Source organism: Prionailurus bengalensis, chromosome B4 (genome assembly GCF_016509475.1).
Source record: "Prionailurus bengalensis isolate Pbe53 chromosome B4, Fcat_Pben_1.1_paternal_pri, whole genome shotgun sequence".
Taxonomy (NCBI): Eukaryota; Metazoa; Chordata; class Mammalia; order Carnivora; family Felidae; genus Prionailurus; species Prionailurus bengalensis.
The window spans coordinates 68,361,860-68,386,217 of record NC_057358.1 but is presented as its reverse complement, the minus strand read 5'-3'; the positions used below and the strand labels follow the sequence as shown (position 1 = coordinate 68,386,217).

At 34.8% G+C, this 24,358-nt stretch overlaps 1 protein-coding gene across 3 annotated transcripts in view; it reads right to left on the bottom strand.

Annotated features, from left to right (window-relative positions):
- Positions 1-24,358, bottom strand: part of CNTN1 (contactin 1) — a 365,959-nt gene that overhangs the window by 55,884 nt on the left and 285,717 nt on the right. For all 3 annotated transcript variants that reach the window (XM_043563335.1, XM_043563337.1, XM_043563336.1), the window contains 4 exons: positions 19,568-19,717; positions 9,245-9,315; positions 3,636-3,870; positions 1,029-1,132 (listed from right to left, as the gene is read on the bottom strand). In XM_043563335.1, the coding sequence (XP_043419270.1) occupies positions 1,029-1,132; positions 3,636-3,870; positions 9,245-9,315; positions 19,568-19,717 (560 nt within the window). The remainder of the gene's footprint in view (positions 1-1,028; positions 1,133-3,635; positions 3,871-9,244; positions 9,316-19,567; positions 19,718-24,358) is intronic.

Genomic DNA, 24,358 nt, shown 5'->3' with positions numbered 1-24,358 from the left:
CTTATTCTTGGCGCTGAGAGAAAAACAGACAAAATCTTGCCCTCAAAGAGCTAATATTCCAACAGATGAAGAAGGAAGGTGCACAAGAATTGAGAGGGCAAGCTGGCTGTGTGCGCAGTTCAGCGCCCATGGCTTCAGAAGGGCATTCACTTCTAAAACAGAAAGGAGTCTGCAGTTTGGCATAAAGCCTTGAACTTTGAATCATCAAAGCTGAATTTTAGATACTGATTTGACACTTAATTTGTGCTGAGGCAAGTTGTTGAAACTCTGGCATCCATTTGCTCGTCTGCAAATATCAGATGTTGCCAATTCCTCCTAATTTTCACTCTATGTGCTTAATTAAACATATGAGATGATATCACATTTCCTGCACAATCAAGTCTTAATTTTGCTAGTATTGTATTAAAGGCCCGACTATCATTCTAGCTTCAATTTTCCAGGTCTTCTTCCCTTCAACTAAGACAAACTCTCCCCTTTGTATCTGGTGAATTCCTACTGGTATTTTAAGACTCAACTCAAGGAAAATTTCCTTTGGGACATTTCGAATGTTGCCAATTTTCTACCTTCATAGATAACATTATGAGACACATATTTGGTATATTTATAGTTATTTCCTTTATAGGGACCATTAAAAGTAGAACTACTGAGACAAATAGAATAAACATTTTAAGGATGCTTTTATAAATTATCAAAATGGTTTCCAAAAACTTTTTAAATTTGGCAACAGTTTATGAGAATGTCTCAAGAGATCTCATTTAACTATGGGTGTTATTACCTTAGTTTTTATTTCAGTCAACTGTTCGTCAACACACAGGACTCTGTATCTCTCCTAGATAAGCTAGTTAGGAATCTCCGCCTTACTCTTAACAACTAGCTTATAAATGCCCAACATATTAGACACAGAGATTATAGTGTTAGTTGCCACATAAATTAATGGCCACAGAACATTCAAAGGGACAACATATTTGAAAACTTACGATAATAAACTTTTGAATAAATGTATATAGTTTAATAAAAATTGAACTCACCTGATAGCTTTCCACGATTTTTTCTACAACATGATCCCAATGAACAGATATCTCAGAAGATGATAAGACTTTTACACCTACTTCTGTTGGGGCTTCACTGGGAGCTGAAATTTGATGAGAACATTACATTCCTATATAAGGTGCTTATATTCATATAGCACCATTTGCTGTATGAATGGATTAAAATTACATTTTAATATTTTTTCAAGTTTTCGTATTTCTAAAATAAAACAAGACCAGTAATTTTATTATCTTTTTCTCTGGTTTTACTAATATTATTTTATTTCATGGTCAGCAATGATATATGATGACACACAGTAATCTACATGAATGTTAATATATTCATGCACATGTACATACACATGCACACACACACTTTTACAAAATATAAACTCTTTCACGGATTTCTCCAATATCTGTGAGCAAGAACTGTACTAATTATTTTTTTGTATTTCTCTGTACTAATCTGCTTTAAGAAAGCCTGTGGATGCACATTCAATTCATTATATTTATATAGCTCTATATTATCAAAAATAGGAAATTTGGTATTTATTATTAAAATTGTTCATTACATTTAATTTTCATTTTTCTCACTCACACTTTGTATTTACATAAGGTACAGATACACAGGAATACTTCTCTCCTTTTCTTTTATGTTTAAGCTAAGTTTTTTTTTTTTTTTTTTTTTTTTTAGATCCTTTGAAACAAGTTGTGACATCCACTGCTTCTTGTGCTCAGGAAAGCTTTTATAAGTCTAATCTTCCAACTGGGCATCAAGTCAAGTATGTATCAAAAAGGTCTCTGTTCAGTGAAAAATAAAAAGTAATTTACATCCCTTATGAAAATTACACAAAGAAACTAAGGAAATCTTTAAGCAAGAATGGTCAATTTTTATTGTCTTTTATTAACAAACCATAATCCTCTTTTGTGTAAAAAATGTCCTGCACAGGAACATTGTTGCCTTTCTAAATCAAGGTTAATGTGTAGCACTATGATTGATTTCCTAGCAGGAGAAGAAGAGAGGAACGCTTATACAAGCTTCGGCACATGCAGGTTTTATGAGACTTATGAAACATTTAGGAAAGAAATATAATTAAATGCAGATGGTCATGACTACAGAGATGACAAGCATGGCCCTTTGCCTGATTACTTTAGCATCAAATAAGGCACTAAAAAGTAGATATTGGGTGAGAAGATAACTTGTAAAGTGCTTTTTACTTTCATTTCTTCTGTGGGGGATACTCAGATTGTTCAAACTGGTAACACTGAGCCAAGTTACCATCTTTCTATTGAATCAGAATAAGTATAGAGAATGTAAGAATTATTACTCAGGTCTGAAAGCCCTGACTTGATTATAAACTTAAATAATTTCCATTTTTATTCTCTCCATGTATTTAGTTAACTTAAAAAAAGCATGTGTGTGTGTGTGTGTGTGTGTGTGTGTGTGTGTGCACCTACATGTATATATAACCATATATATAAGATTGCCTTTCATGTTTGTGTTATAAGTAAAGATCATGGAATGATGGGAATACACATTAAATTTTAACAAGTAGGGAAGCTAATAACTGTATGGCTGAAGAGCGTTATGTGAGTTCTGATAGCTAAATGTGTATTTTGAAGTAGAAGGTAACACAAATTGGGCAAATGAATAGAGTGTTTTTCCTCTAAGAGATCAGAGGAGTATTTCCTGTTTTATTTCCTTTTGTGCTTCTCACACGTATGTGAAGAGAACTTGGCCAAGGACAAATGTGGTCAGGTCAGAAGGCAATGGAATCTCCATTTGCTTTTCTAGCCATTAATTGTTTACATAGTGCTCATGAGTACGGAGGTATAATAAGGAGGTCTTATGTTTCTTTAATAGGAAAACAATAAAAAGCATAGTAGCTTAAATAGGAAATCACAGAAATCGATGTTATTATGTTTAATCCAAAACGATGTATTATTTATCAAAGACATATAAAGTCTTTTAAAAGCATTCTCAGTTCAGATAAAGTTTCTAGAAAAACAAAGAGAGCCAGTATCTATATATTTTTCCCCTTAACTAGTTCTCCAGACAAATTTTTCCTTTCCCAATAAAAAAATTCAACTTTCTGACTCCTTCTTCATAGAATTATGCCTAGATTCCCTTTAATAAAATTTCAGCACTCTATTGAAATGGCAAAGAAGTTACATAAAGGATATAATTATACAATTTGGGGGTTAAAAGGGGAAACTTTATCCCCAGAAAAGTATATGTTAAGGAATTTGTAAGTAGTAAGCATTGTGAATGCACAGACATACTAAGGTACCAACCAAGTATGGAGAATTTCTCACTTCACAATTAGAATCAAGAAGCCAAAAACAGGGGTCCAAAGCCAATTATTTTAGTGGAGATTTCCTAATTATCATGGACATGATCTAAAGGATGAAAAAGATTTGGGAGGTACTCTTGTCTTTAAATGGTTGGAATGACATTTTAGTTTTGATCAAAGTAATACTCTTTTACTAAATGCCTAGTACTATGAAAAGATCTTAGCAAGTAAGGCCTGAAAGACAGCAAACAAAATACCTACCAGAGAGTTAGGTTTATCTTCCCTCATCATGTTAGTAAGGTCTTTTACCTACCGTCTTGTGCTGAATTAATGACTGCTGTGAGGCTGTAAGGTCCATCTCCTTTGTTGTTGAAGGCCTTAACTTTGACTTGAAATGCAGTGGAAGGGCGCATGGTCTCATCTTTATGGACATAGCGGCCAGTATCTGGATTAGTTACTGTAACTTTTTTCCATTCTTCCCCATCAAAAGGCTTAAATGCCACTATGTAACCAAAATTGTTGCCGTAGTGGTATTCTCTTGACAAAGGCTAAATAGAAATTGATATATTAAATAGGTTTGAGCAATATAATTAATAAGGAGGAAATCCAACGCAAATAATAATAACAATACACATGGAAGCATGTTCTTTGTAAAAAATTACTTAAAAAAAACATGTTCATAAGTTAGTGCTGCCCAAAAATGCCAGGGCAAAAACATGCCCAAACAAGTAATGACTTTACTTACTAAGTATTCTCTTCCTGGAATATCTCAGGGGGGCTCTCACTCTGGACCTTTTTACATTCAATTCTTTCTGCCTAGAATGCTCTCCCATACATCAGAAGCTTCCCTCCTTCACTTTCTTGAGGTAAAAATCACCTACTTGTGGTCTTTCCTGGCCACAAGATCTGCCATTTCAAGACTATTTCCATAACACCCCATACACCCCACCTCCCTGCTTTATTTTCTTTTCTGTAACACTACCATGATCCACACTATATAATTTACTTATCTATCTACTTCATTATCTTTCTCAACTACTAGAATATAAGTTTCATGAGGGCAGAGTTTCTGTGAGTTTCATTTACTTTCATGCCTAGAACCTAAAACAAAGAGAGTTGTATATGACTCTAGAATATCTGCCCTGTAATCAAACAGTAGACACTGGTCAGAGGAGAAAAGAGAGAAAAGGAAGGAAGAGATGATATTGCCTTCATCTGTAGGAGGCTGGCTGTGGGCCCCTGTCTGACACAGTATTGAAGAATGTTCTCTGTTTGGCATTATTTCCTGAGTTTCTTATCATTACACACATCATCTGCCCAATAAGGAAGTTCATGTCAGCCTTAACAAGTCATTATTTATAAATAACGACAAACCTAGTTCTAGTAAATACTCATTACTTAGTCGTTTTCAGTCAAAAAGAGAAATATGCAATTTGTGTCTTTAATTTTTCACCAGAAAAATCAGTTATCTTGAGGAAAAACCATGAAGTAAATGTACCACAGTTTCTTGAATACACATATGTTAAACAGGATGGTATAGAAATGTACATCCTGAAAGCATAATCCCTAGGATGTACATATTGTGATTTTTTAAATTATTAGATAATATAACCTAGTGTTTCACAGTAGTTTGAACATTTTTTCTTACTGATAGTTATCTACCTAGTTTTTGCAATTTAGAGTATACCAGAGTCAGCTAGAGAATTTTCAAATCCCAATGAAACTGGAGAAAAAAAAATTCCAGAAAAGAAAAAAACAAACTCCTTGGGGAAAAAAATTAATAAGTCTCAGGCCATAGAGACTTGATTTAAAAATTTTAGAATAGGATTTCTAATTATGAATTTTTGACAAGCCTGCATCTTATCCTGAAACAGATACCATCCAATTTTTTTTTTAAACCAATTCATATATATGCATAGGGGCACTTGTACCCCAATGTTCATAGCAGCACTCTCAACAATAGCCAAATTATGGAAAGAGCCTAAATGTCCATCAACTGATGAATGGATAAAGAAATTGTGGTTTATACACACAATGGAGTACTACGTGGCAATGAGAAAGAATGAAATATGGCCCTTTGTAGCAACGTGGAAGGAACTGGAGAGTGTTATGCTAAGTGAAATAAGCCATACAGAGAAAGACAGATACCATATGTGTTCACTCTTATGTGGATCCTGAGAAACTTAACAGATACCCATGGGGGAGGGGAAGGAAATAAAAAAAAAGAGGTTAGAGTGAAAGAGAGCCAAAGCATAAGAGACTCTTAAAAACTGAGAAAAAACTGAGCGTTGATGGGGGGTGGGAGGGAGGGGAGGGTGGGTGATGGATATTGAGGAGGGCACCTTTTGGGATGAGCACTGGGTGTTGTATGGAAACCAATTTGACAAAAAACTTCATATATTGGGAAAAAATAAAAAAAATTCATATATAAAAGAATAGAATATTCTAATTTCCCTAATATCCACACTTATGCATGTTACATTGACTAAAACCTACAAATTAAATAACTTGATATTCAGCTTTCAGTATTTCTAAATCTTACTTAAGAATGTAACCTAAATGCCAAGAATAAAATATGATACAGCACTGAATGAAGTCAATTTTTGCTAAATATCCACTTACTTAAATTGATTTGATTTCTGCAAAAATTAAAACCTGATTATTTTTTTTTTGCACTCCTAAAAATCCCTTGGAGCTAGGTTGTGCTTTTTGACTATCTGCAATGATTGAACACTAAAGATATTTAATGGCTACACATGGACCTATATAAACATGTTACCTAGATAAATAGATGTCTAATGCAGACAAGTTTATACTATTGCAGCCCTCTCCTCCACCAATATCTGTCTCACTTCAAAAATCCAGATGAGAGGCATTGTTTCTCAGACATTATGGTTTCTGAGATAGACTTCCCTTTGGGTCATAAAAGATTAACAAAACGTTTTGGGTGCCTCAATAACAAGTCCCTTGGGTGACTCCTGAGACAACATATTGTAATACATTACACTAGTGGTCAAACTAAGTCTCAGGTAAGAAAGCAAACTTCATTTTGAAAACAGGTGCTGATACAAAAGTTTTTAAATCTTTGGGGTTTTGAATACCCAGAGAAGTGTTATAAATTAAAATTGGGTTACTACACCACAGCGAGCTCAAAATCTATCTAGAATCAGATAGCAAGATGTTTGTTTAATCTTTTAGGCCAGTGGATCAATTTTTGCACAGGAACTATACACTCAGCTATAGGTAAAATCTGACTTGCATTTGAGGAAAAAAATAATTTTAGTAATTTATTCTTGCTTGTGCTCTGAGCATTGATTTTTTTTCTTCTTCCTTTTTTTTTCAAGTAAAGTAACATTTTGGATAGGGGATTGTGACATGAACAATTTTCATGAAAAGAAGTCATTGTGAGTTTGTTAGATACTTCAGAAATAGATGTTCAAGTTGGATAAAGCTTGAAGATAAAATTTGTTTTTCAAAAATGCAATTACAAATGTCATGGAAACATGTTGAACTGAAAGTTAATATTGCGATATTCTATGCAAACAACATAATAAAATCTCAAGGAGTCTTGAAGAAAGAAAATTGCATGCAAAATAATATTAAGTTTAAAAATGCTTAGAAAACAGCTTTCTGTTTTTATTTTACAAATTTTATGACATCATATGTAGAAGATTAGAAAGACCACCCCAAAATGTCAATGTGAGTTATTTCTGACTTGTGTGATCTTGAGTAATTTTTGTTTACATAATACTTCAGCATTGGAGCTATCATTAATTTTAAAAAATGTTGCTTTCTAGCTTAAAAAATTATTTTTACAAAACAAACAAAAGGAGAATACCCCTGCGGTAGAAATATTACCATAATAGTAGATACGGTCTTTGGACTAGCTGATACTACATTACTGATGTGTAAATAGAAAAGGACAAATATATCAGTTTAGTGTAGTGAACAAGAGTAGTACCAAAGAACATACAGATTCCTTTTGGGTAAACGTTCCCCAGTTGAATACCCAATTATTCCAGTACCTTTCATTAACAAGTTTTTCTTTTTATTGAAAAAAGAAAATAAAGTTATTTTCTTTGTATCACTTTTGTGCCTTTGTTGCAAGTTAATTGATCATATGAGTGGGAATCTATTTCTGGGCTCTCTACTCCATTGATATATATCAGTCCTTATGGGAATATCACATTGTCTTAATTAATGCAGCTTTAGTAAATTTTGAATTCAGGTAGTGAAATCCTACACCTTTGTTTTTCTGTGTTTATTTTTCAAATTTACTTGATTCTTCTAATCCATGAACATGCTATTTATGTTCATTTATTTGGATTTTCCTTAGTTTCTCTCAGGACTATTTTGTAGTTCTTGGTAGAGAAGTCTTGTATGTTTCTGTTTAATTTATGTCTATGTATTTTATGTTTTTCTAATTGTCATTATAAATGTATTTTTAAAGTTTTATTAGCAGCAAACCAATAAAATATAAAAGAACATTTGACTTTAGAACATTGATTAGGTATCCTGCAATTCTATTAAATATGCCTATTAATTTTAAAAGTTGTTTATAGGTTTCCTAGAATTGTCTGCACATATACACTTCGTGCTCTTTTTTCTTTTCTTCTTCTTCTTCCTCTTCTTCTTCCTCCTCCTCCTCCTCCTCCTCCTCCTCCTCCTCTTCTTCTTCTTCTCCTTCTCCTCCTCCTTCTTCTTCTTCTTCTTCTTCTTCTTCTTCTTCTTCTTCTTCTTCTTCTTCTTCTTCTTCTTCTTCTTCTCCTCCTCCTCCTCCTCCTCCTCCTCCTCCTCCTCCTCTTCTTCTTCTTCTTCTTCTTCTTCTTCTTCTTCTTCTTCTTCTTCTTCTTCCTCTTTCTTTTCTTTTTTTCTGCCCTATTTCACTGGTTGGGGACTATTATAACATCAAGAGGGGATATATTTGCTCTGTGTCCAAACTTAAAAGGAAAACACTTAGTCTGTCACCACTGAGCCCATTATATTAGCTACAAGATTTCTATAAATACTCTTTACCAGGTGTAGGAAATTCCCATCTATTTCTAGTTTACCTTGAATTTTTAAAAAATAAATGACTTTTTTAAGTTGCCAAGTGTTTTTTATGCATCTATTGAGAAGATCCTATGGTTTCATTCCTTTATTCTGCCAATATGATGAGATTTGTGAAACCAACTTTGCATTGCTGGGATAAACTCTACTTTGTCATAGTGTATCATTCTTTTAGTATTTTGCTGGGCTCAATTTGCCAACATTTTGTTAAATTTTGCATCTATGGTTATAGAAGGTATTTCTTTGTTATGTTCTTTTAAAAATAAAATTCACATTTTATTTAAATTAAAATACATCGTGAACAATTTATTTATTTCACCAAAAATAACAGCAATAACTTTTATATTGTTACTCTATAAACCACAAATTCCTATTTTTCTCCAGGTAATTCTTATAAATCAAGAAAGGTGGTAGATACGGTCATGCAAAGAAAACAAATAGATAGCTAGCATCCTTGGCCTCTGATTCTATCTTGACCATGAATAAAAGTGTTCAATGTACACTCACTAGATTTCTACCTTATGAGTTAACTCATAAGGCATAAATCAACAAATGAATGTCGATAACAACCATATGCAGAACAACAGTGGATTGCTTTCCACTCAAAATTCAATTTTCTCTTTACATTCACTTAATGGAGACAAAATCTACATTGAAATCTCTGGTGAACTCAGTTTCTTCTACTTGTTGATAATTTCCCTAATTGCCAATTCAATTTTTTTATTATATTTAAACAAAAACAAAACAGAACAAAACAAAAACAGTTTACTCTGGGCATTGTCTTTTATTCCATATTATTTCAGGAAACAAAATGGTTTTGAGATTCAGTGTAGGTAAAGCAGCCTATAATAAATGCAACTTATTCATACTTACCACCCATGTTATGGTCAGCTCTCTGTTGCTTCCACCTCCACCTCCTACATCTGAAGGCGCCACATTAGGAGCTGAAACAAACAATAAAAAATGAGGTTATGCAATTTTTTCTGGTACTCCAAGACCATAAATTTTTTCTTCACTAGGAAACACAAGCTGCACACATTACCCACTCAATTATAATGATAATGCCTCACAGTAGCTGCAATCTATTATATATTATATATATAATTATATAAATATAAATATAAGTATACGTATAAATATAAATATAAGTATAAGTATAAATATAAATATAAGTATAAATATAAATATAAATATGTTTTCCTGCCAAGCTAAAAATTGATTCAGTGCCATAGGAAAGTATGGGTTTTCTTTAGCAGGGGGTAGCAAAGCAAATTTGCCCTCCCACACACATCTTTTTTTTTTTTTCTGTGTCCTTTCATTTAATATGATTTTGAAAGATTAGATCTATTTTGTTGGGAAAATATTCCACAGCTCTTACTTTTGAAACGTATGACCTTCTTATAATTTACTGTTGTGTTAGTTTTATGCTTCAATCTACAAATAATATTAAATAGCTCCTGTGCATTAACATTGGATAAAGTTTCTCCCAAACATCTGGTAATATTTGAAATCTAATATTTTTTCTGGTACTCTCACTTCCAGTTCCTAAATACCTTCTAGAACCTTGCCCCATCAGGGACTCCGACTCTCCCACACTTCTGTCTTTTTAGATCTTCCTTCAGTTTCACTTGTTCTACTGGATTCTACCTTACGGTCTCTCCATCTTTAAAAATTATCTGTAATATTGCCTTCTTCTTACCCTCCACACCATTAAACACTTTGTCACAGAGCTGCAAAGAAGAACTGATATATGGCTATGCTTTGTACTTCACTCTGTAATAGCTTTTTAATGACCCATAATCTGTTTTCCACTTCTTTATATTACTAAATTCACTCTCTCAAAAAATCACAAATCACAAAATTGCTTCAAATTGCTAAGTCCAATGACCTCTTCTTTATTTTTCTCCATGTTATTCTCTCTCCCTATAAATCTTTTAGGGTAGTTGCTGTATCTCATCAGATTTGTATACTATTGGATTCTTATCTAACTGGAGTTGCACAGATAAATAAAGCATAGTTTGTCTTGTACTGGATGCACTTGGAGACCAGCTACATGGATGAAGTCCGTGTTTTTACATGCAACTGTTGTGGCTCAGTCTGAGATATCATTCCCAGATCTGTTAAAATTTTAAAGAACAGATGAAGGGCACCTGTGTGGCTCAATAGGTTAAGTGTCCAAGTTCAACTCAGGTCATGATCTTGAGGTTCATGGGTTAGAGCTCCAGTTCCAGCTCTGTGCTGACAGCTCAGAGCCTACAGCCTGGTTTAGAGTCTGTCTCTCTTTCTCTGCCCCTCCCCCACTCTCTCTCTCTCTCTCTCTCTTTCTCTCTCTCTCTCTTTCTCTCTCTCTCAAAACTGAATAAACATTTAAAAAAAAAAAGAACAGATGAAAGATGAATTATCCCTGGATTCCCCACATCCTTCCCATGGAAATAGTCATACCTTCCTCAGAGTGCTCAAAGTAACATGTTCATTTACTAAGCTGCACATACCAACAAATAATTGTGACTCAAAGAAAAATACTTCACAACTTCTCCTATGTTAGCCGTGCAAATTCTTTGTTGAGATATGTATGTTGATTGCACAGAAACAAAATGTATGGTTTTATGTCTATAAACCATGTGATGATTTCCATTTCTGATTAGGAATGAATATGAATTTGAGAGATTTTATTTTACTATTCAACTGTCACCACATAAGTGTTAGAAATAAAAATTGAGTGCACAGAGGTGTTAAAAGATAATTGTAGTGCTTTAGATAAAATACATATTGAACCCTGGATATTAAAATAACTCTTGGAAACCTTTTAAACCACATAACTCATATTCTGAAGTTAAAATTCTACATGCTACAAGAAACAAGAAACAAAGAACATGCTGTCTTACAATCCATGAATAGATCAAATTTTGTGTGTTTAACTCTAAGTACAAGTATTGTGGTCACAGGCAAATAATTTCAAAAATAACTCTTAGAATAATTTATTACACTGCAATTTGTTGAATCAAACATTGCCTTCATCAGATCAAGTATTATTTGCCAAAACACTTCACTGTAATCCTTTTCATTATAATCAAAATTAACCTCTTTATTTAGAGCTAAAAATGAAATATGTGTATTATGTTAGATTGAATTTTTCTCCATTTCATAATGTTTATTTCAAACTCCTTTAACATGCTTCAATAAATCAAGATTGACTTGCCCTTCAAAGATCACCCAGTCAGCTTATGATGCTAAAATAAAAGGCAGGAATAAAGGTAACTGTACCTTCTAATAGAGTGTTTTATATCTTAGGTGAATTATTGACTTAATGTCCTCCATTTAGCTTTGAATGTGCAGATTTAGCTTTAGCAACTAAGGGGCATTTTTTTTTTCACAGGTGGGATTGACATATACATAACTACATAACTGACAAGAATCTGAGCACCTTGGGGCGCCTGCGTGGCTCAGTTGGTTAAGTGTCTAACTCTTGATTTCAGCTCAGGTCATGATCTCATGGTTCATGGGTTCAAGCCCCACATTGGGTTCTGCACTGACAGTGTGGAGCCTGCTTGAGATTCTCTCTCTTCCTCTCTCTTTGCCCCTGCCACTCCCCTGCTTGCACTCTCTCTTTCTCTCAAAATAAATAAACTTAAAAAAAAATCTGAGCACCTAGCTACTGTATATTTACATTCAGCTTTGCAAGAACAGAAAACCTGGGCAAATCATGATTCCTTTCAGGGAAGTAAATAACTCTAACACAAGGCAGTTTATTCAGCGTTAGGCTCCAAAGCAATTTAACAGTGAACAAAGTAAACTTTCTTTTAACAATAAATCATTTAAAAGATTTTAATGAGATATTTAGGAAAAAATAGAAAATTATTGAATTAATCATGAATAAACAATATTTATCATTTTACTGTGACATGTTAAAAATAGCTTTTAAATTTGTTCTTCTGCCTTGAGTTCAGTCTAACAGTGATTTCCTAATGATGTTTGTAAGAGTGCTTCTGTATTTCAGTCACAGAACTCAAAATTATTTAAAAAGAAACTCAAGCCAATGTCATAATTACTCGTTCAGTTTAGAAAAAAACCGATGCTGCCAATTTTACTTTTAGATTTGAAAGCTTAGGTAATTTCCTTAGAAGTACCAATTTGAGCTTTAGCGTTTTTTTTGCTTTTGTTTTTTCTTTCTTTTCTTTTTTAACAGTGTACACACCGACTTATGACAAACCCTAAATTGTAACAACCATGAAGTATATGAAGACAGGTCCTTGATTCAAAATCAATTGTTGACTATTTAGTCCTTGTTAATTATTGCTTAATTTGTATAGCCATTTTTACAGAAATAAAGTTACCATGAACGTAGCTTTCAAATTTAATTTGCATCAAAATCTCATTGTGATTTAAAACAAAATCTTTAGGAAGAGATTCAAATGGTTATAACTGTAATGCTCTAGAATCTAGAAAAACCAAGGGATTAAAAGTACAATTAAAGTCTTGCATCTGCTTTTATTCTACTTTTAAATATACATTCTTTGTGATTAGCCATTAACAAAACCAAATGAACTGCATAATATTTGGATATTCAAATGAGAGTAGCTATTTGTAACTCTTAATGATCTGTTCCGCTGGTGGAACAGATTGCTAATATTGCTAATGCATCTGCCATGTTAAACTGATGCTCTTCCCATAACAGGTAAAAACAATACAGGGTCTGAGATAATTCACAATAATATTAATGTCGTAGGGTCTTCTAGAGCTGAAATTGGAGGTTTGTTTATGAATCTAGGCTTTGATCTCAAACAGGAAAAATTTAAATGGGTGGAACGGAGTAAATTTGTTAACTGCTCAAAAGCATGATAATCTAAAAATAAGTCATCTGAAGAAATGTTGGATGGGCAGAAAAGAATGTTACAAACTGAAATGATCATAAGGTACAGTGAAATTATGAAGAACTCAAACAAACTATGCACTATTCATTTAAGTAAAAGGATGAAATCTAGTTTCTCTCAGGATATTAAAAACAAAACTATTTAATGCATGTGTGAACTTTGTTTTCAAATAGAATAAAATATATTTGGTAATGGGTTCTTTTCAATCATAACGTGCAATTATCACTATGGCTTTATCACTGCTTCTCTTTTCATCCTCCTCTATTAACTGCCAATTTCTAGAACGACCATCTTACCCTTCTTGCTCCTCCTTTTCCCTTCCACAAATAATTTTGTAGCACTAAAGATAGCAACATAAATAGAATCTGATTCCAGTACTGAAGATGCACTTTCTTTAATTTAGCAACAAGTGAATATGTACAACTAATTTTAATTTAATGAGTTAAGTACCCCCAACTTGTGAAAGTCTGCCGAATGAATGAAGCAGCTCAGCTTCATAAAAGACTCATCTAGAACTCAGAAGTGATTTTTACATACTGCACCTAACTGGATACTCAGATCAGCCCTTTGAAGTAAGCATACAGGGAAGTAAAATTATCCCATTTTACAGGAAAGGCAAATGAATCCCAATGGAAGTTACTTAACTAGCCATGTCACAGTGCTTACATGGAGAGTAACTTTAATGCAGGCCTCCTCATTGCTTAAAAATCTATACTTTTTGCTACTTTAAAAAAATATTTCTCTCTTTTATTACCAATGATAGCAAATAAATTTATCAGTAACTTGCTAGCTACAAAACATGCTCTTAGCACCATTTCTCTCCTTTATCAAACATAACTAAAATGACTAAAAAGAAAACTAAATAAAAATAGAATGGCTTCATTAGACACAGAATTAATGTTCTATATAAAGGATCAAAGTGCTGATTCTTGTATTTTTTTCTCTTTTCCTTCTTAGGTTGATCTGGCATAAATAAATGCCAAAGCTGTCAAAACAAACCCAAATGCGCCATTTTAGGATATCAACTCACCAACTGCACCTGCAGATCCATTAGCTATGAGGGTATGTCTTAATGACACATTACTTTGAAGGATGCTTTTGTTATCTCTTTCTTACAGTCAAAATTAAATGGGCTACAATGAATTACAAACACATCTTCTAATTCTTCATTTGGGACCATCCATTTTATAATGCACTTGTCTGAATCCAAAGAATATACCCAACCATGCACTGCGATCTTAACATTAAGTAATTGGACAGATAAGGGCATGTGCTGCATTAGATAATGTTGTGTCTTTCAATCAGCATAATGAGGTGCAGGGGCAACCTTTCCATCAAATGGGAACCAGCCTTTATCCCACATAACATATGCTGGCATCTCTTAGGGAGTTGTTATAATGGTACATGGCAAGACAAACATCCCCTTGTTTTAAAAAGTATTTTTATTTTTTTGTTAGAATGAAGAATGTGAATGTCCAATTTTATGCATATTACATTTTTTAAAATGAAGAAGAAAAGAAAAACAATATTTAAAGATAAATTCTATTTAGTTTTATTATATTAAACGTATATTCTTGTATTTATGTTAAATATAAATATATATATATTCTTCTAAAATGATTAGAAATTACATGAAGCTATGTGATTCTCTGTATGCTTATAAAAAATGGAAATACATTGTCAAATGAGGTGATCAATTACAGAGTAGACAATATTTTCTTATAAGCATATTATACTGTAAAATGAGAATAATAGCATAATAAATGAATATTAGGCAGCAAATATTATGCACTAGATAGTACTAACTTCTTTCATTATATGTTTTTAAATCATAAATCATAAAATCATAAAATCTCAAAAAATAAATAATTTCCATTCTGAGATGAGAAAACAGAGAGGTTACGTAATCTAAGGTTTGAAACAATGGCACCAAGATTCTACTGAAGGATCGGTGTCTCGGAGCTTCAATACTACACACTGCTTTCAGAAGAGCAGGAAGACAGTGAGGTTGAAAGGTCTTTAGAATTTCGTATAAATTGAGTATACGAAAATGATCCTGAGCTTCTAAATATGATACTAAATATAAATCACAAATTCAGATTCAAAAGTCAGACTGAGTCTTTCTCTGAGACACTTTTTGTTCATATTCCTAAAAACATAATCATTTCTACTTTGAGATGACAAAAAAGATCTTACAATAATTCCTTCCAGATGATCAACCCATGTATACCAAAGCAATCACCTTCTGAAATTAAATAATTAAGATATTGTTTGTAACAGATTTCCTGAGGAGGAGAGGAGAAGGTCTGTATCTATCATCAATGCCAGAGAAAGCTCCTTCCTCCTCTAATGAACAATTTAGTATTTCAAAACATGTGTTCAGATTAAGTCTTAGTTCATACAATGTTAGTCCAGACATCATGGAAAGTTAGCCAAGCTCAAGAGATTTTTTTTAAAGGACTATATTTAAATATAAGAATGTTATAATTTTTAATTTTTATTTATTTTTATTTTTTTAATGTTTATTCATTTCTGAGAGACAGAGAATGAGTGGGGGAGGGGCAGAGAGAGACAGAGGGAGACACAGAATCTGAAGCAGGCTCCAGGCTCTGAGCTGTCAGCACAGAGCCTGGCACAGGGCTTGAACCCACGAACCATGAAATCATGAGCTGAGCCAAAGTCCACTTAACTGACTGAGCCACCCAGATGCCCCAAGAATATTATAATTTTTTAACTGAAAAAAGTTTACTTAGGCATAAACTTAATCATTTTATTTTATTTTTACAATTTTATTTTGAAAATGAATACTTGTTAAATCAAATCAAGTACAAGATATCTCAGCATGAAATTATGTGGTTTAAAACCACTGGTCAGATCATGCCCATGTTCCTTTTTATTTTTGTCTTTCAAGAAAGTCCATCATACAGAAGTTTATACTAAAAACACAAGTGGCTCTAGGGACTAATAATAAAAACCAAACACAAGGATCCTGGCTATATGGTATCTGTAATCTACAAAGCTTCAACTTATATTACCTCTCTATCCTAATGAGATGCTTGTCAGGTAGAGCAAAAGAAACAGTTGTGTTCATTTCGCAGGTGAATATACCAAAACAAACAAACAAAAAGTTAGCATTTTATCATATCTAGCTTTATAGTTAAGGATGAAATCTAAACTACTCCTAGAACACTAATAAAGTTTTATATAAATACATATTTGGGGTTTTTTTCATGCTTATTTACTTACTTTGAGAGGGAGATAGAGAGCATGCTGTGTGTGAGTGGGGGAAGGACAGAGAGACAGGGAGAAAGAGAATCCCAAGCAGGCTCCACACGGTCAGTGCAGAGCTCTACAAGGGACTCCATCTCACAAATCATGATATCATGACCTGAGCTGAAATCAAGAGTCAGATGCTTAACCAACTGGGCTACACAGGCTCCCTGTGTACACACTTTTAGAGTCCTGCTTGAGCAAATGCCCTTAAGAGAGAAAGCTCAATGTATGAGAATAGGTGTCAAACAGATCTTGGATTTGAACTGAGTCTTGCAAGTAATTATATGAATTTCACATTATTTACTGTCTCTGAGTCTGTTACCCATTAATGAACACTGGGTAGTAATACCTACCTTAAAATAGTATCAAAAGATTTAACTGAAATATGTGTGAAAATACTCAGTGAAGATCAGTATTTCAATGTTTATTATCTTCCTTAATTACAGAATCATTATTTTTATCTGGTAAATAATGTAGCAAACTACATGAAACTTTCAGAGATTACTGATGGCAGTCCTGTGAATAACTGGCTTTAAAAACTAAGACATGAGAGTTCATAATTCTATTTAGAAGTTAGGCCAAGAAATTGAGGTAGCCAGCAATGTGGATTGGCGGTATTAAGATACCACAACAGATTTTAACAGCAGTCTATCATCCTTTTAAAACCTTTTCTCTCGTAGGCACCTGGGTGGCTCAGTGGGTTAAGCGTCTGACTGCAGCTCAGGTCATGATCTCACAGTTCAAGGGTTCAAGCCCCACATTGGGCTATGGGCTGGCAGTGCAGAGCCTGCTTGGGATTCTCTTTCCTTCTCTCTCTCTCTCTGCCCCTCCCCCACTTGCACTCTCTCAGAGTGAATAAACTTAAAATAAATAAATAAATAAAATCTCTTCTCCCAAATAAAGCACTGAACTTTGGCAAGGCATAGTAAAAAGAAACTCAGAGAGCCTACCAAACATTTTCTTTTCTTTTTTTTTTAATATGAGATTTATTTTCAAATTGGTTTGCATACAACACCCAGTGCTCACGCCAACAATGCCCTCCTCAATGCCCATTACCCACTTTCCCCTCCCTCCTACCCCCCCATCAACCCTCAGTTTATTCTCAGTTTTTAACAGTCTCTTATGGTTTGGCTTCTTCCCTCTCTAACTTTAACATTTTCATTTTCATACACAAGGAATAATAAAAAAAGAGCTATTATTATAATCAGAACAGTATTTTTGCCTGGTAATTCAGGGAAAAGGAAAATAGAGCTGAGTACTTCTGCACCAAAGGCTATTTAAATGGAGTTGGTATTTCGCCTAAAAATGTGAACCTGAATTGGAACAACATCCATGGTTGAGCTAGGGTCAAAGAGCACATTTAGAGTGACACCTAGTATTAAAAGAACACATTCTAGCTATTTCTCAGAGAAACTATGACTCTCTTCGTGGTTTAGATCTGGGAAGTTCTCATTCCATGGTCTCCACTCCCTGCTTATCTTACCCTCCGCCCACCCCCGACCATGCCACACGACCACACAGTTTTAAATGTTTTTGAGTGACATGCAGAATTGTGAATCTTCTAAATCTTAAAACTCGTTACTTAAGAGCCTCCCTGGTTAAGATTCAAAATTTACATGAGAGTTTACAATCTATTTTTTAATGTTTATTTATTTACTTATTTTGAGAGAGAGAGCACAAGTTGGGGAGGTGCAGAGAGAGGAGAGAGAGAATTGAGGATGATTAATTGGCTTTCACTCTAGTGTCTACATAGAAGGTAGAAGCATTTACTGAGGGAGAAGTGAGATTAAGTGCAGGTGAGGACTTAGTTCCATTTTCAAATGGGTTCTCCATTTATTTATGCAGAACTGGATTTCCATCTAGTATACTTTTCCTAAGTAAAAAAGTTTTTTAATATTGCTAATGCAGGTTGCTGGAGTCAAAGACCTTCAGCCTTTGTTTTGCTTTGTTTATAATGTGTATTCATTTTTGAGACAGAGAGACAGAGAGAGAGAGAGAGAGAGAGAGAGAGAGAGAGAGAGAGAGCAAGCGCGAGCAACCAGGGGTGGGGGGAGCAGAGAGAGAGGGAGACACAGAATCAGAAGCAGGCTCCACGCTCTGAGCTGTCAGTGCAGAGCCCAATGCCTGCTGAACCCACCAGCGGTAAGATCATGACCCGAGCTGAAGTCGGACACTCGACCGACTGAGCCACCCAAGTGCCCCAAAGACCTTCCTTCAGCCTTTGTACATTAGGAAATTTCTTTCATTTCATATTTGTGATAATTTTTTGAAAATAAGTTCTAAATTATTTTTTGAGCAATTTAATTTTTAATCTTTAATTTTTTTAAGTTTATTTATTTCAAAAGACAGAGAGTGGAGGAGGGACAGAGAGAGAGAGGGAGAGAGAGAATCCTAAGCAGGCTCCATGCTATCAGCCGGAGCACCATGCAGGGCTCGAACTCACAAACCATGAGATCACAACCTGAGCTGAAACCAAGAGTCCGACGCTTAACTGACTGAGCCACCCAGGTGCCCTTTTAGTTTTTTTTACATTTTTTTTAAGTTTATTTATTTTGAGAGAGAGAGTGTGTGTATGTGAGAGCATGAGAGTGGGAGAAGGGCAGAGAGAAAGGGAGAGAGAGAATCCCAAGCAGATTCAGCTCACAGCCCAATTCAGGGCTCGATCCCATGAACCATTAGATCATGACCTAAGTAAGCAGAAATCCAGAGACAGATGCTTAACTGAGTGAGCTACCCAGGCACCCAAATATGAAAGTTTATATTATAAATACCAATTTCGTTTTAGTCATTCCAAGTGGAATACGCAGAGATTTCTATTTACTTCTTTCCTTACATTCCTTATGTAAAAATATTCTTAAACATCATATGACCTTTTTCTTGATTTTTGACTGTCTTGTCACAGAATACACACACCTGTGTGAAGTACATACACACATTTTTAGATGAATCACTTACCTCAGAGTATTATTTATTTCCAAATACATTCAACTATATATAAAAGTGGCACCATATATATAAACCTTTCAAATTTTCAAAAGTTTCTTCAACATACCAGCACCATCTGTTTTAATTCTGTTTGATGGTATACTGGGCTCTCCTATACCCAACGTATTGGTTGCTACCACACGAAATTCATACTCCATCCATGGTATTAAATCCACTGCTCTTGCTGCCTCCATATTCCCTTCAATGATTGGGGGATCTAAACAAAATGAACATTAAAAAGAATATTAGTTGAACAGCATCATTTTTATAATCTCGCATTTTAATTTTACTATTTTGATACAATGGCACATATTCCACTGAGTTGAAATAAAAATAAAAACTAGACATGACAAAATATTAAGTTCAAGGGAGTAAGCAGAGAGATCATTAATAAATAATAAACTACAAAAAGTGATATGAATGTGGATCATCTATTTCATAAGCCTAAGATCAGAGGGTTGAAATTTGGCACTCCTATCAAGCTCCCAGGTCATGCATTTACTGCTAATCCATGGACTCTACCTGGAATAGCAAGGAGTTGTATTCTAAAGGTAGAATCTAGAAAGATTTCCTGAGGGAAGAGCACAACTGGGACAGTTAAAAACTTTGGGGACATCCACTGACATTGTACATGGGCAGTGAATGATTTATTATTAGGGTACCTATATGTTTATACCCTGTTTTAGTTGGTTTTGTTGATTTTTACCCAAATCACTTGGGGCAATGATAACAAATGTTATAATAGTTTATTAAAAATTCATGCTCTTAGATAATGAAAAGATTATAAATTATGGATAAAATATGATCCAACATTGCTTATTTCATTGAGATATGATAAAACATACAATCAAGGCAGGACTACACAGTATTTTAAGCTCTCTTAAAATATTTCCACATGTGTTTTTAATAACTAACATATACATACATATGCATATAAATACTTGTACATCACTTGTTTGGAAAATGTGTTGCTTTAGGCTTGTCTATGACTCATTATTTACTATTTAGGGAATTTTTTATCTGGCAATGCAGACCATGAATCTATAGTTTTTCAAGATGTTGTTCTCATCTCTACAATAAATGCCAAGCATCCCAGTGTCCTGGTTTCTGCTTTTGGACAAATTCCTGTGTGGCTCAGACCATGCCATGCCTCATCCTGCCATAATTGTAACTGTCCTGGATGCTAATTTTTCCATCTCTTCTCTTATTTTGTGATGAACTTGTTCTATACATTTGATGTAATTTTTGACTTTCTGATTGAAAATTTGGCTTTGTCTTCTCCTATTTTGATTCTGCCTCTTTATTTAATATTTCTTCCACCCTTCCTTCACAGCAAATCAGAATTTGCTTTACTTCATATACCCAAGGACTTCTTTTAGGTAGTTGGAGGAAGGAAGTGTAGTTTTCATTTGTAAAGTGCTCTTCATAAAGAAAAGAAAAAAATATAGCTGGTTGTTATGACACTGGGTAGCCCGCTTCCCTTCTAGAGACCTTCCAATAATTTTGAGCCTAGTATAAAAGAAAAAATTTTATAGTAGTGGGTTGAACTGTGCCTACCAAAAAGTTCTATCTCTTCCCAAATTACAAGAACCTGTGAATGTAAGTCATCTGGAAAACCAGTCTTTGTGTGTCCTTTGAAGATTAAGACCAGAATTATGTTAAGGATCCTGGGATAAGATTAGCCTGGATTATCTAAGTGGGCCCTGAAACCAATAATAAGCATCCTTATAAGAGAAACACAGAGGAGAGACATATGTAGAAGAGGAGGCAATGTGACCACAGAGACAGAAGTTGAAGTGATGTGGCCACAAGCCAAGGAACATCTGGAGCCACTGGAACCTAGGAGAGGTAAGGAATACCTGTTCCCTAGAGCCCCTGGAGACGGTATAGCCTTGCAAACACCTTGATTTTGGACTCTGGCCTCCATCACTGTGAGAGTCTAAATTTCTGTTGTTTTAAGCAACCAGTTTGTTACAACAGCCCTAGGGAACCAATACAGAGTTTTAAAGTCAGAAGCTGATGGGATTATTTATGAGTTTGTGATCTTATGAATTTGGGGCCTAAGTAAAAACATATGGTAGAAGGCTCAAGGAGGCAGTCCAATCTGTCCCCTCCCTGTGCTGCAAAATCCCGGCACCATTTAAATGTTTATTTATTTTGAGAAAGAGAAAGAGAAAGAGAGGGAGGGACAGTCAGAGAAGGAGAGAGAAAATCCCAAGCAGACTCTGGATCTCATGACTGTGAGATCATGACCTGAGCCAGTATCAAGAGTTGGATGCTTAATCAACTGAGCCACCCAGATGCCTTTAATCCCAGCATCATTTAAATGCCTGAAGAATGGGAATGTTGAAAGCCCTCCAAAGGGTCTCTCTTGACAAGGGTATGCTATTCTCATGATGGTCAAAGCTAACCAGGCTTTTTCAAGCAGCTGGGCAGCCAACAAGTACAGGCAAGAGTATGTTGAGTCAAAACAAGAAGAACCAGAAGGATGTGCAGTGGAAACTGTAGCTAATAGACTGATTTTGAGCATGTGTGATCATCCAGTATGAAAACACCCCTAAATAAATGGAAGGTCGAGTATATGTTCAAAGAGTAGAAAATCAGACTTGACCACAGAAAATATTTGGAGGAATAGTGAAAGGTAAAGAAGGAAAGGTCTAGTGGGGTCATTTTGTGGTAGGCTTTGGATTCCAGGTGAAGCTGTCAGTCCTCTGATTTAATGACCGAGATGAAGAAAGAAGGAATAAGCAAAATGCCTTGGAGTTACTACCATAAGATAAACACCAGTGAGAAACCATTGGCTCAGGGATGCAAATGACTTTCTCAGAAGGGGAAACAAGAAGTGGGTGGTTGGTAGGAAGATGGACTTCTGGAATGCATCTTCTGAATGGGTAGGAAAGAATTTGGTATCTATAAGTTAAGGATAGTATTCTCTACCAGGATTGCTAAAGGCATGAAAAGTGCTCTTTCTGGAACAAAACCAATTATAATCATTCTTGTTAATATACATTAACATTAGTACTTATGAGAATATAAATATCCCAAACAAACATGTATTGGTATATTTTTATAATATCTCCTAAATAAAACCATTTGCATAAGCAGTAGGAATAACTTAGCCAAAAAAAAAAGACTAACATTTTCATTTTAGAAAAATGTATCTAGAATTAAAAGTTGCTTCTATCATGCCTGTTTTCCATTCCACAAACTGGGGCAGGACTTTTGAACACCACATCATGAGAAGAGGATTTTAAAGCTTGTGAGAATTTCTCTAACTTTTTCCCAGCTCCAATCTTGACACAGGCAGTCCACACTAAAAATATTTCTTTTGCCTCCCCTTGTCTGTTCATTTGTGAACATCCACGTTTCTTCTACTTCTTCTACATGTTTTGGAATTCTCTGGGCCTAGTATACCTAGTATACGGTTTTGTAAATAATACTACTTAATAAATGTTTGTAAAAACTATACATAAAATATAAATACAAAAGTTACACTTATTTAGAGCAGACAGTGTTTCAATGCAAGAAGTACAGCCCTGTGTAGAACACTCACGATAGTCTCCTTCATCCCTGAATCATGCAGGCTACTGGTGAAAGACAAGAAGATCATTCCTTTACCCTGCCCCACCACAAAATATCTAACACTCTGTGGCTTTGATGCTTATATTAAGTCTATAAATTATCTTCCCTTGTAAGGCAGTATACTTTGTCTCAGTCCCCTTAAGCCCTCTCCCACTCTCTTTAACTGTGAGCTGATCCTTTCTCCTCTACTGCTACTGTTTCTTTTACCTCTGTTATACATTTTTATTTGTTTTATTCTGGCCCTGAATATCCCTATAAATGGATTTTTACCCCATGCAATTCTCCCCCAACTCCTTCAGTCCTGGCAGGAACTATTGGATATATTTTATTTTTCCAAAACCACCCACGTAGACAGGAGCAGAGTTCAGCTTTGCTTTGGAAGCAGATTCATACCCGGGCTGAATGCAGAACAGTCAGAAGCAGAGGACATTGTGTCCCCTCTCTTCAGCCAAGTTCCTTGCCACCTGTTTGTTATTCCTAGAGTCAGAAAGAGAGGAGAGCACTTTGCACAATTGACGCAAGTGCTAGGAATCAGGACTGGGGTCTCAAGATCCTGAGTTTTAAGTGGGTCAGTTCTGAGTCAGGCCATTGTTTAACAGATAATTTCAGTATTGAAAATCAGATCTTAACTGTATCATGACTGCCAGAGGCTTCTCCCTATAAAAACTATATTGAGTATTAACCTGATAGCTGTTTAAATCTTGGTTTTACTCCTGAGTGTAACTCTCAATCAAAGGGATACAGAGCAGGAGACACGCTCCTTACGTTAACACTCAGGTCAAAAGACCCTCTTGAGAAGGTCTTACTTTAACAACCAACCATACACAATAATCCATAGATTCATTTACAAATGCCTTGAGTCCCTGAGGCTCAGAATAAAAAAGATTGTGACTAATCTTTGGAGGAAAAGAGAAGCAAGCCTCATGGGTATCCTAAGACCAATAATTCACAGTGTTTTTGTTGCCTGGAAACCATGCTTATGGCACTCTGCCATCAGGCCACATGCACTAACTGAAAAGCTTCAGAAATAGCCGGAATGACCTCTGGACTAAAAAATATATTGTTTCAAGAATAACTCTAGGCAATGTAATCCCACCTGTTCTAGATTTTTTGAAGTTGCCTACTGAATCCTGGTGTTTCCTTAGAATTTAAATACATTCAGAACCTTTAGGTTCTTCCCTCTCAATCCAAAATTCAAGCATTTGAAACTATCCAGAAGCCACTCAGAGGTTCTAAGTGATAAAGCAGGTCTGCATTTGAGAATGGAAAAGGGCAT